Below are 13,444 nucleotides of genomic sequence, written 5' to 3' on the forward strand. Positions count from 1 at the left end.
ATAAATCTGCCACAGTGTTGATGATTGAGGTGATGACCATGTTATCGTACATACGGTATACATTTGAAAAGACTATGATAGTACGAAGTAGACTGTATTGTACAGTTAAATGGCCTCGCTAGTTTCCCCCAAGTTTTTTCTGAATTGTGCTATGATATCCAAGGAAATCTCAGCGCCTCCTGTAATCCAAGGGGCTTTCCATCCCTCTTGTTACTTGAATCGTCCAATGAGACAGAGTCAGATGTACATTTTTTGAAAGAGAGCATCACTTCTGCTCAGTTCTTTACCAGCATCTCCGCCATGGTCAAAACCCAGCAGTCACTTATCTCCCAGTCCTGATAGTGCAGACCGTCAGAAACATTACCCTGTACAAACATCTTAATTAAAATGAACGGAAGGAAGCAGGAGCTGGTTTTATTAACGTAACTTGCAACGCATTTTGAATTATTAACTTCAAGGAAGAAAAACATATTGTTTTAGTTTTGCCCATGAAACAATAAATATAAAAGAATTAGCCGATTTCTCCTCGCCTTAACCCTCTCGGCCCGCTCCACACAAGAGTGTGGTTTGAGAATCTCGATGGAAGAACAACTGTGTGTTTAAACTGCGTCAGATGGCACAGTAGCCCACCGTATATCTGGGGTCCGTGTGCACTAAAGCTGTACGGCACAGTGAGTTTTATGTGGTCTTTTCAGTGCGGCAGCTGTGTCTGTGAAATGGTGTGTTGACCTATTTTCCTTTTTTTTTTCTCGTGAGCGCATTAACAGAGGGGCTTTAGGGGCCAGCCGCAAGGGGAGGGGGAGGCATGGCTTGCTCTGACTGCTCTTGGCTTTAAAAAAACAAAAAATTGTCAGTGAAAATGAAAATGTTAAAAAGCTGTTGTATTTTCATGTACTACTGAGAACAGTGTCGTCTTGTGGCCGTTCTCGTAGAGTTGTGTTGGTTTAACAAGCGTCCAATCCTCTTGTCTTGTTGTTTTTTTTGTCTCTCCTGCTCCCCTGTCCCCCTTGTCCCCACAGGCTGTGCATTTGTCACGTTTTCCTCAAGGGCAATGGCACAGAATGCAATCAAAGCCATGCACCAGTCTCAGACCATGGAGGTACTGTATCGTCTGCCCTTTACTCGTTTCTTTGTGAATATTGTGGAATGTGGGGAAGCTGCAGTATATAATCCCAGTAAAACATCGTCTCTCACTCACAACCATGTAGTATTTTTTCAGTTTTTGATGTGTGTGTCCGTTATCTATGATTTGAAAATGCTATGATATTGCAAAAAGGGTTTAATGTTCTGCATTTAAATCAAGAGTCCTTCCTAATTTCCACAAAGCATCTCCCACGTTCCCACCAGGTGCCAAAGCCGATCGCGGGTCCTTTGTTTAAACACCTGGGGTTCGACATGCTCCCACTTTGTAATCCTCCAAAGAGCTGGCCTCTTTTCATTGCAAATCAAATACTTTGTTCCCTTTTTTTTTAAAAGTAGGTTGCTGAAGGAACTCAGTTGACTCGCCCCTGTAATGTATTTGCTTCATGGGTTCTTTGCTTAAGAATTCATAGCAACACGTTGCAATTAAAAACGAGTTGGTTTATTAACAAAGGTTTAACAATCACACGACACATTACCAGTTCATCCACTAGGCTCACAACTGTATCCTTCATTGTGGATGACCGAGACCCAACTGGCTGGGGTTTTATTGAGTTTTCTTACCATCACGTGATTGGCTAAGCCACTCACAATGCAACAGCTCTACAAACCTGTGAGCATACTCACAGATGCATACATTACAGCTCCCCAGTGCGGAGCTGAGCCATACCACACAGAAAAGTCTCTCAGTTCTCCCCCCCCCCCCCCCCCGCCAAGGACAAATTTGCAGGGTTACGGGGGAAGAGCAGTGGGGGGGGGAGGCGTGGGATTAATTGGACAGCTCTTTCAAAGAGATGGCACAGCCACGGTGGACCAAATGGCCTCCTTCGATGGCGATGTAAGATTCTATGATTGGATCCCTGGTCTTATGCTGAGCTCGCTGATCTCAATCGGAGCAATGCTGCAGTAGATCTGGGTTAGGGAGGGAAAAATAGGTTGACCAGATACTGCCCCATCCCCTGACTTATATCCATGACCCCTGCAAGAAAATACAGGTGAGCGAGGGTTGGTTGAGCCCTGGATCGAGCTTCACTATGGTGCCCTCACAGTTGAAGAGGCCGCTGACGCCCACTGTCAAAGGCACCGGAGGGCAGCTAGCATCCCTATACCTATAGCCCAGCACGTCAAACGCCTTCAGAGGGGTTGAATCTGTTGAACAAATAACTTTGAAGCTGTGTTGAAAGACCATTTACAATTTTAAATTGCTGTTAGTTTGCCCGGAAACCTGCGCGCACATAGCCATGTCAGGTGAGGGCATGATCGGCCTCGGTTACGATGCCCTGAGGTTCCAATAGCCTGCCGGCACTTGCCATTGTTGCCCACACAAGTCGAGTGGCAGTTCGGGCTGCCAGCGTCCATTGTCACCAGTCAGGACCAGCACCTCAGGAAGGGAACGGGGGAAAATAAGCATTGCAGAAGTTGGAAGTGATTCGTACAATGCAGAACTCAAACATAATGATTTAATTTGATGGCCGTTTCGGAAGCCATACACATTGCCCACATTAGAGTGGGGCTCGCAAAAATATACTGCAGCTTTAAACAGGGTGGAATGTGTTGGGAGATGGTAACTTCCTGGAAATTACAGCTTTATAACAAACTGCATATGTCTTCAAACACTGTTTAACCGCAGGTCTTAAAGAAGTTAGCGCGTAAAAGTGATCAACTAACAACCTGTTACACTCATTTAAAAATAAGATTAACCTCCCTAATTGCTCAGTGGTGGCTGTGAACTTAACTTAATCGCAAAGCAGATGTGGAAGCCAGCAATGTCCTGCTTAGAGACCAAAGGTTAAACGTGTTTTCATTTGTTTTTGCTGTGTGTATTTTTTTGACCAAAGCTCCTTAAACAGGGAATTGGCATCAAAAGTTAATTTACTTCCTTTCTCATCCATGTGTTGTTTACGGTTGTTTAATCTTTGTAGTGGTTGTGTTTTTCTGTCCTTGTTTTATTCCTTCCCTCCACCTCCCATCGCCCTTTCTCCTTCCCTTCTTCCTGTATATTGCAATATTAACTTTAAAGACTGTTCTCCACCCCCTCTCCCTGTAATGGTTGTTGAGGCATCTGGTTCAGGCTGCTGATGACAACCCACTGGGTTATCACGGTGCATGTGTGCTGCGTTCGTCGCCATAGCAACCATCTTTATTTAACATTTTTTTAAAGTCGCCAACATCAAGAAGCCACTTGTCTTATCAAGAAGCTCGTCCAAACAGTGTTCTGCCCGTCCCAGTCTCACATCCAACAGTTGTTGTGACTGTCCCGAAACACGAAGCCCCAATTTTAAGGGGGCCCCAATTTTAAAGCTCCTCCTGGCCCACATGGAACCCTTTAAAAGCAAACTTAAACTTAACCTGCCTTGGGCCTCCATTGACCCACGGCCGCCCCTCTCCAGACAGAGCTGGCCTGACCGGGGAAAGCCCCACTGCCCTTCCCTGCTTAGGCCTCGGCCTAAAATAGAAGAGCAGGTCCCAATGACGTCATCGGGCCCTATCTGCACATTTAAAGAGGACCCCGTCAGTTTGAGACAGGTGTCCTGCTCGGTTCTTAATATTCACCTACTTCAGCTACGTGGATAGACTGGAGAAGCTGGGGTTGTTCTCCTTAGAGCAGAGACGGATGAGAGGAGATTCAATCGAGGTGTTCAAAATCATGAGGGGTCTGGACAGAGTAGATAAAGAGAAACTGTTCCCATTGGCGGAAGTGTCGCGTGCCAGAGGACACAGATTTAAGGTGATTGGCAGAAGAACCAAAGACGACGTGAGGAAAAACTCTTTTAGGCAGTGAGGGATTAAGGGGTTATGGGGAGTGGGCAGGGAAGTGGATCCATGATCAGATCAGCCATGATCGTATTAAATGGCGGAGCAGGCTCGAGGGATATACTTACTCCTGCTCCTATTTCTCATGAGTGGTTAGGATCTGGAATGCACGGCCTGAAAGGGTGGTGGAGGCAGATTCAATCGTGGCTTTCAAAAGGGAATCCTGAAGGAAAAAAATGTGGTACTAGCTGACGTGCTCTTGCAGAGACCCGACATGGGCTCAACGAGCCCAATTGCCTCTTTCTGTGCTGTAAACATTCTATGATTCGAACCTGTCGGGAAGGCAGCTATGGGGGTAAGTCTTTCCCCTCATTTTTACTGCCCCCCCCACCCCTGCACCCAGCCACCAGGTTTCTGTCAGGCAGGGGATGGGTGGGTGGGTGGAGATTAAAATCAGGGCCTGACTCTCTGGTCTCCTGCTGGGAAGGTTATTCCACACATCTGTGTGCAGACATTCCTTCTGGTATCTGATCAATGCTTTTTTTTTAGTGTACATATAACCGCTTGGTCCTGTTATCCTACTTCATTCTAAAATAATCCATTCGGCATCTACCTTATCTAATAATTTATTAGCTGCACCAAGGTCCAGCATTCCGTCCCTGATCTGCGCTGAATATTTTATTAGTTCACAGGATGTGGGCGTCGCCGGTAAGGCCGGCATTTATTGCCCCATCCCTAATTGCCCCTTGAAAAGATGGTGGTGAGCCGCCCTATTGAACCGCTGCAGTCCGTGTGGTGAAGGTGCTCCCACAGTGCTGTTAGGGAGGGAGTTCCAGGGTTTTGACCCAGCGACGATGAAGGAACGGCCGATATGTTTCCAAGTTAGGATAGGGTGGAACTTGGAGGCGCCTGCTGCCCTTGTCCTTCTAGGTGGTAGAGGTCGCGGGTTTGGGAGGTGCTGCCGAAGAAGATGTGGCAGTACGGGTGCCATAAATTGGGGTCTGTGTCCCTGGATTAGGCGGGGTTGGGAATCCTAATTGCTACCCAGTGACCCCCTGTTGTAAAGTGTGTGTCGGGTGAGGACAGTATTGGGTATTACTATGCTCGCCCCACCCCACCCCATTCCAGTGCTGCTCTCACTGTAGCGGCCCACATATAGAGAATAAGCACTTGCTTTGAAGTATTGGCGAGTGCACCCATGGAACTGCACCCAAGACCAAGTCAGCACTGCCCACAGAGAAAGGAACGAAAATTGTAAAATGGCAGAAGTTTTTATTTCATGCTAACCTCTCGGAACAGCAGTGGCACTGAATGATGGTATGTAAGTAAACATCTCTGATTACTCAAGCAGTGGTTTCAGGCCTGCTGCGGTTCGGAGGTGCGGTGTGTACTTCAGGAGTCATTGAGAGGAGGAGGAGGGAAAAATCAGCGAGCTGGGCTCTGGAACCTTCTCTGGCACTTCACTCAGCAATCGGCAATAACGTGACACTGAGAGAGGCCTGGGACCAGCAGCTTGTCTGGCACACTTCCCAGCAAACTGGAGCCTAGGACAGAGGGGCTTCTCCTCATACGCCATCCATGTCCAAAGATACAAGGCCAGAGGCCTGCTTACATGCCTTTTGCTGGCCCAGCTACAGGATAACACAAACAGAGGCTTTGAACCAGGTTACTGCTCCCCCACCCCCCACACCAACCCTCCTGCAGGATAGAAGCATGTGGTACTACAACAGCAACAACTTGTATTTCTATCGCACCACATGAGATATTAGGGCAGTTGACCAAAAGCTTGGTCAAAGAGGCAGATTTTAAGGAGGAGAGAGAGGTGGAGAGGTTTAGGGAGGGAATTCTAGAGTTTAGGGCCTAGGCAGCTGAAGGCACGGCCACCAATGGTTGAGCGATTAAAATAGGGGAGGCTCAAGAGGGCAGAATTAGAGGAGCGCTGATATCTCGGAGGGTTGTGGGACTGACAGAGATTACCGAGATGGGGGGGGCGGGTGGAGGGCCATGACGGGATTTGAAAACAAGGATGAGAATTTTAAAACCGAGGCGTTACTTAACCGGAAGCTAATGTAGGTCAGCGAGCACAGTGATGGGTGAGCGGGACTTGGTGCGAGTTAGGACATGGACAGCCGAGTTTTGGCTGACTTCAAGTTTATGGAGGGTAGAACGTGAGAGGTCAGCCAGGAGAGCGCTGGAATAGTCAAGTCTAGAGGTAAGAAAGACAATGGTGAGGGCCGAGAAGGGAGAGTGGATAAATAAATTAATTAACCAGAAATTATTAATTTTTTTTTAAAGTCACACAATTTGAAGGTCACGACCACCATTAAAACCCATTAACTCATTTGTTATACTAATAATAAATAATGTGAGATCAATCTGATGCTGCTCAATAAACAATTGTTACTATTACATTACATTTGGGGAGGGGTTTAATAAGCCATGCCCCTGAATAGGTTGTATTCTTTCCTAGTGTAAATAAAAGAACCAAGAGTGAATCTTCATTGAGATCCCAGCAATACTATAGGACGCCTCCACAAGCTGCTGCCTGTGCTGATTTGTATAGTCATTCATTAATATATTGTGTGTATGTGTGTGTTTTTTTTCCTTTGGAGAAGATGTCCATTATTTGTGTCCCAAAATATAACAGAAATTGAATTTCTCTGTCAATCCTCTCCTCACAGCCACGCTTCTCAAATAGAGCAATGAAGTAACCACTTTTGTCAAGTGTCTTCCACTGAAAATGTTTCTTTAACAAAATTCTCTCGTCACAAATGTAATGTTGCCCCGTCAATCTGGAAATGCTTTCTGTACTGTAAAGAGCAAAAGATCCCCAAAAAACTGCATTTCCAACAGTGGAATGTTTTGGGTTTGAACTAGAGCGACCTCAGTTCTAATTCTGTTTACCTGCAATATTTAACTGAGCCAGGCGGGTCAGAAGGCACCCTGGGTCGACCCCATGGTCTGTGTCATGTGGGGTGGGGGGGAAATCGCCCAAGGTTCACACTCTTGACCTGTCCAGCAATGCCTGCTAGAGAGTGCAAATGACAGATGAGGAAGATCAGTCTCCCAGCGTGCTATCTCACGTGGTTGAGTAGACAATTGTCTCTCACTGTCTGGCCTCATACATAAAGGTCCACTTGGGGTGGGGTATTGAAAAGCTTGCAAGTGCCTATAGAATCAGTGCCTTCAGGAGAGAAGGGGCGCACGTTGAGGGGGTCAGAGGATAGGCAGAGGGTCAGTTGTCTTTTGGTAGTGGTGGGGTAAGGGGAGAAGGAAAGAAAGGGGAAAATTGCTCCCATGGTCATGAGCAAAGTTCCTTGCAGATTGGGACTGACAGCGCCTATTGGTTGGAATTCTCAACTGTAGAGAATAACCTGACTGTGGGTGGGCAGCATGTTATCGACGCAGTAACAGAATCTCCATTTTATGTTTGCTGATTTTCATCTATTAGTTTAAAAAACATGCATCGATGTATATGGGTAACAATAGAAATATCGCAATGATCTTTATTCCTCGGAAACATGTACAAACTGAACAGTTCCCACTCATGCACGTAACAGGTAAGAGAGTCATATCACTGTTGTCCACTTGTCTGCCAAGTCAGGATAGCATTGCCCTGAAGGCGCCTGGTTCATGGAGCAACACTGGGAGCTGAGGATGGTGGATCGATCCCAGCACAGCAGTGATGGAAGAAAAAATGCACACCAAGCGCTGGAACACTGGGAGAAACTGGCCCCAGGGGGACAACCTGAGAGGCTGAGGAACGGTGGAGAGAACAGGAGTACTTGGTGGATTCTGCCAACATGCTAGAGGTCCTCTTAATAACATAAGAATTAGGAGCTGGAGTAGGCCATTCGGCCCCTCGAGCCTATTCCGCCATTCAATGAGATCATGGCTGATCTTCGATCTCAACTCCACTTTCTTGCACTATTCCCATACACCCTTGATTCCCTTAATATACAAAAATTTGTTGATCTCTGTCTTGAATATACTCAACGACTGAGCCTCCACAGCCCTCCGGTGTAGAGAATTCCAGAGATTCACCACCCTCTGAGTGAAGAAGTTTCTCCTCATATCAGTCACAAATGGCCGACCCCTTATTCTGAGACTATGACCCCTGGTTCTAGACGCCCCAGCCAGAGGAAACATCCTCCCTGCATCTCTTGGAACTGACTACATGATGGTGACAAGAGCAAGTGACCGCAAGGTTGGCAAAAAGAAAACAAAAGGCATTGGAACATAGATGGCTTGGAATAACAGGGAAATTCTGGAAAAGAGAAGTGAGGGAAGAAATTGTCCAGATGGTAAGGTCTTCTGCCCCAGGATAGTTTCCAATTCTGGCAGCAAGTAGGCCGGGACTGTCCTTTCGGGGGACCTGACTGTGGGGCAGACATGCTCACAGTATTTCTGATCTCTACACACCACCTCCCGACATCAGGGGAGGTCCTCAGCTGGACTGGCAAAATCGTGATGGTGTGAAGAAATCAAGTATCTACATTTCACACACGCACGGTCACTCCTCTGCCATCAGATCCACCCTTCAGTATAAACAGGGCAGATTTTGTATAACAGAATTCGGCACAATTACTGAGGGAGTAACTTGTATCTGTCAGCCTTGTTTATATGCAAAAATCTTGTAATCGGTCACACCAGATGTCACACTTTGTTACAAATGCAAAACAATCTTGAATAAAGACAAAGCCAGTCATTCATCGGAAGCCTGACATTCACCATCTGCCCTCCAGTTGGCCTCAACGGTTCGTGGGATTAGCAGGGTTTGGTGTACTAGCAGCAGTGCGTCAGAACTCGGGCTACGTGCGAGCAACACCACGGGGGATCTGCTAACCGGAGGCGAGGGGGATAAGATAGGAAATCAACAAGGAAGTGTGGTGCCCTGTATCTGGGGTGTACCACTCAAATAAACAGCCGCCACCTCCCTGCACCCACCCCCACCCTTTATTTTTTTTTCCTGCTCCTGGATTATCGATGCCGAGGAATCTGCTTCCTTGCCCTGAGTTGTAACTGCAAACCCGACAGCAGCTCACAAGACCCAGTGAGACTGAAGAGAAGTCGCCGCGATTCAAACTACGCCTGGCTGGAAGAGCTGAGCCTGAGGGGACAAAATATTCGCAGAGGCTTGGGAATTAGTCCCCTACCCTGGTCAACAAAGTAGAAACACCTTGGTGCACCAGAGAAACCACAGAGGAAGAAAGAAGTTCAGAGAATGGACATCACTAGATGGGAAGTTCCATTTTCCAATTTCGGAGACCTTCCTAGATTGTGTGAATACCGAGGCCTTCAACTTCAGCCGTGTTCTTGGGGCCTCTGGGGCACTATCATGGCAGCCAACGGCACAAATTCGGCAGGACCCAGTTACAATGGGGGCCTCTGCCCCATGAATCCTGAGCTGGGGCTCTCCGCCCCACCAATCCTGAGCCAAGGATTTCCTTAGCTAAAGGAGGCCATCACCTTGCACCTTTCCCCTTTCCAGCTGATGCAACGTATGGAGTCGGGTCTAGCAGGATGATGTCACCCACCGAAATTCACCCCCACCTTGCCTCTCGCTGTATGGTGCACAGGTAGCTACAAGAAACAAGCATACGGTACTCGGAGCCCGTGGCTATGGGCCACCATCAAAGTGGGAAAGGCCCCGGTTTGCTTACCGCAGTCAGCCGTAAAGCACCGACTGAGAAAGTGGGGCCCATCAGTGCTGCACCCTCCCACCTTCTGCCCAACCTGCTGCCACTTGTTTCAGCAGCTGGCCGATAGCGCTATTTCCAGCCCCTGCCCCTAGTGATCCTGACGCAGGGGTCCATCTGCTTCATGTAATTGGCCAGGTCCCAGGAACTCTTGATGGGATTGGGTTCACAACCAAAATTCCCACTCCTCTTTCTTTATCTGGCTGCTCAAATATTTTGCGCAGGCGCGGTTTCTAACAATTTAAAAGTCGCTGAGCGGCCTGCGCGGGAGCTCCAGGTCACTGCATGGCCGCTCGTAACCAACGTTCCCGCTAAGCTGCGCCCGCGCGCGGTGATCTGCGAGATCCCGCGCTGACCGCTCACTGGCTTTTACATTGTCGGTAATGAGCATGTGCACAAATTTAAATGGGCCGCGTCGGAGGCTCCTAACCCGCCGCGCACGCCCAAGGGCCCCACTCCACCATTGTTAGGGCGGCAGAGTAGAATCCTGGGTTTTTGGCCAGCAATGGGTTAACTTCCTCTCGGCACCACCTTTGTGCAATAAGAACATAAGAATTGGGAGCAGGAGTAGGCCATACGGGACCTCCCGCCTTTTCCACCATTCAATAAGATCATGGCCGGTCTTCAACCTCGACTCAACCATTTTCCCGCCCGATCCCCATTTCCCATGATTCCTCTGGAGTCCAATCTCAGCCTTGAATATACTCAGCAGCCATGGCCCTCTGGGGCAGAGAATTCCAAAGATTCATAACCCTAGCGTGACAAAATTCCTCCTCATCTCTGTCTTAAAATGTCCGGCCCCTTATCCTGACCATGCCATCTAGTTCTAGACGCTCCAGCCAGGGGAAACAACCTCTCGGCATCTACCCTGTCAATCCCCCTCAGAATCTTATATGTCTCAATGGTTAACACCTTGGTGGCAAATTGCTCCCATTAAGCCATTTGTTTTTAGGTGGAAAGAGAGGTGGAGAGGTTTAGGCAGGGAGTTCCAGAGCGTGGGGCCTAGGCAACAGAAGGCACGGCCACCCATGGTTAAGCGATTATAATCAGGGATGCTCAAGAGGGCAGAATTAGAGGAGCGCAGACATCTCGCGGGGGGGGGGGGCGGGGGAGGTTGTGAGGCTGGAGGAGATCACAGAGATAGGGAGTGGTGAGGCCATGGAGGGATTTGAAAATAAGGATAAGGATTTTGAATGTTTTCATTTAAATGGCTTCTTGATGGTGCTTTTTCTTTGTTTTTTTTATGTAAAAAAAACTGAAATCTGTTTTATGTAATTAGAAGAACAATCATCAGTGAGCTTACTGACACGCCTTTAAGGAATTAACTCGGGGGTAGACATTCCTCTGACCCATCTGCTCACCCCAACCGATAGGCCCCCGGCCAGCCTGGAAATTGGGCCTGATTAATCGTCTATGCACGAGCTGTCGGTGCCTGGCGGGGCTGCTCACGCATTGCCAGTGCCAAATGTCGGGTCGCTGCCCTTACAGAGGGGCCCTCCCTCCGACAGGCGTTAGGCCCCTAATCTATGTCTGCAAGTTGGCTTCATACCTGTTATAGCTGGCCGCCCGGAACACCTGAAAGCCACCGGTTTGCCGCACTTGTAACACGGGCGTTGATCGGGAGCGGGGCATGGGGCCTGGAAAGTGGGCACAATGAGGGTCGATTTCTGCCCTATGTTGGTCTTGTTCAGGACCTTGCACGTTATCTGAGAGAATGGTTCCCGTTTTTGCGGGGAACGTGATCTCTCCGTGCAGTCACTGCTCTGGCCTTTTTTTTGCTGGGTTCTGATGCGGAATACGGAGCTTCGATTGCTGGGGGTTACAAACACTCGGGGCAGGCTCCGGACGTTTAGCTTACAGGAACAGGAGGCCCAGCGGTCCGTTCGTAGACGTACGTTGTGGTGGGTCTGCCATGTTGTCCATTCCTGCGCATCGAGCCCTTTTACACTTAGGAGAGCAGCCACCAGCTGGACACCCCAGGTCTCGGATCAGCTGCACTCCTCAGATCCAAAAGACCCGTTAGCCGTGCCGGTAGCAAGGTCCAGGTTTTGTTGGGGCGGTGCGTGGCGGGGGCAGGGCGCTCCTGCTGATGGGCTGTTACAGTTAGCCTCAGTGCCGTGAGCTGAGGATTATCCTTTGACCCCTGCTGGGAAACATGCCGTGTACGTAAATCGGGTTGAGGACAAGTTCGGGGTGATCCCCACAGTCGAATAACCTGCCATTGCTCAACTGGGATCGTACTCGAAACAATGACCACTTGAGCATAGTAAAGGAGGGGGGGTTCTTGGAAGAGTCGCAACTCAGTACAGTTCAACACTTTCAGGGTAGGACACTAGGAAAAATGTTGGCTTATTTAAAATAAACAACATTGTAAATAGGTAATGGCTGTTTTTTTTAAAAAGGAACATAAGAAATAGGAGCAGGAGTAGGCCATTTGGCCCCTTGAGCCTGCTCCGCCATTTAATAAGATCATGGCTGATCTGATCATGGACTCAGCTCCACTTCCCCACCCACTCCCCATAACCCTTCACTCCCTTATCGCTCAAAAATCTGTCTGTCTCCGCCTTAAATATATTCAATGACCCAGCCTCCACAGCTCTCTGGGGCAGAGAATTCCACAGATTTACAACCCTCTGAGCGAAGAAATTCCTCCTCATCTCAGTTTTAAATGGGCGGCCCCTTATTCTGAAACTATGCCCCCTAGTGTTTTAGTTTCCCCGACGAGTGGAAATATCCTCTCTGCATCCACCTTGTCGAGCCCCCTCATTATCATATATGTTTCAATAAGATCACCTTTCATTCTTCTGAACTCCAATGAGTACAGGCCCAACCCACTCAATGATTAGTGATGAATGGATTTGCTAGGATTAATAGCCGGTGCTTTCACACAGTGGGAGGAGCGGGTTCGACAGATCTGACTTCCTCTGGTGAAATGGGTTGAATGTGTGATTTGCCTCAAGCCCCTCGATCCAGTATTTTGTGGCGAGGGGATGGATGGTAAATTCTGTGATTGACAGTATCAGCTAAATGTTGCAGGAAGCTCTGTTGAAAGGTGGAGATGTGAAGGTTCTGAGCAAGGCAGCTTTAAAACATATAAATAAATGTTCAGACTTAATCTAAAAATCAGGGAGCCAGCTTTTCACTATTTCCGAGATTCGATTGGCATCCTTTGTCTCTCTTAGAGGGTACGTATTAGAATTCTTACTCATTGCATTTCTAATCTGATCTGAGAGGCGTATATGTCTTGTTAATAAGAAGTTTCATGCAACAGGGCCTGAGGGAGAAAAAAAATTAAACCTCTTTGTGCCGCGTAATTTTTTTCATAGACTTTCTGCATTGAAACGATTTCAAAAATAGACTGGAAATGACCTAGACTTGAATGTAAGGGGTATGATTAAGAAGTTTGAAGATGATACTAATATCGGATGTATGGTTGATAATGAAGAAGAAAGCAATGAACTGGTCAGGTGGGAAGAACCTTGGCAAATGGAATTCAATCTGAGAAGTGTGAGGTAATGCATTTGGGGAGGGCAAACAAGGCAAGGGGATACACATTAAACGGTAGGACACTGAAAAGTGTAGAGGAACAAAGGGCCCTTGGAGTACATGTCCACGGATCCCTGAAGATAGCAGGCCAGGTAGATAAGGTGGTTAAGAAGGCAAACAAAATGCTTGCCTTTATTAGCCGAGACATAGGATATAAGAGCAGGGAAGTTATGCTTGAACTGCATAAAACACTAGTTAGGCCACAGCTTAGAGTACTGCGTGCAGTTCTGGTCACCACATTACAGGAAAAATGTGATTGCACTAGGGAGGGTACAGAGGAGATTTTCGAGGATGTTGCCTGGACT

General features: G+C 47.9%; 1 protein-coding gene across 28 annotated transcripts in view; it reads left to right on the forward strand.

Annotated features, from left to right (window-relative positions):
• Window positions 1-13,444, forward strand: part of celf2 (cugbp, Elav-like family member 2) — a 654,485-nt gene that overhangs the window by 590,988 nt on the left and 50,053 nt on the right. For all 28 annotated transcript variants that reach the window (XM_070897133.1, XM_070897131.1, XM_070897140.1 and 25 more), the window contains one exon: window positions 1,020-1,099. In XM_070897133.1, coding sequence (XP_070753234.1) covers window positions 1,020-1,099 — 80 coding nt within the window. The remainder of the gene's footprint in view (window positions 1-1,019; window positions 1,100-13,444) is intronic.

Source organism: Pristiophorus japonicus, chromosome 13, assembly GCF_044704955.1.
Source record: "Pristiophorus japonicus isolate sPriJap1 chromosome 13, sPriJap1.hap1, whole genome shotgun sequence".
Taxonomy (NCBI): Eukaryota; Metazoa; Chordata; class Chondrichthyes; family Pristiophoridae; genus Pristiophorus; species Pristiophorus japonicus.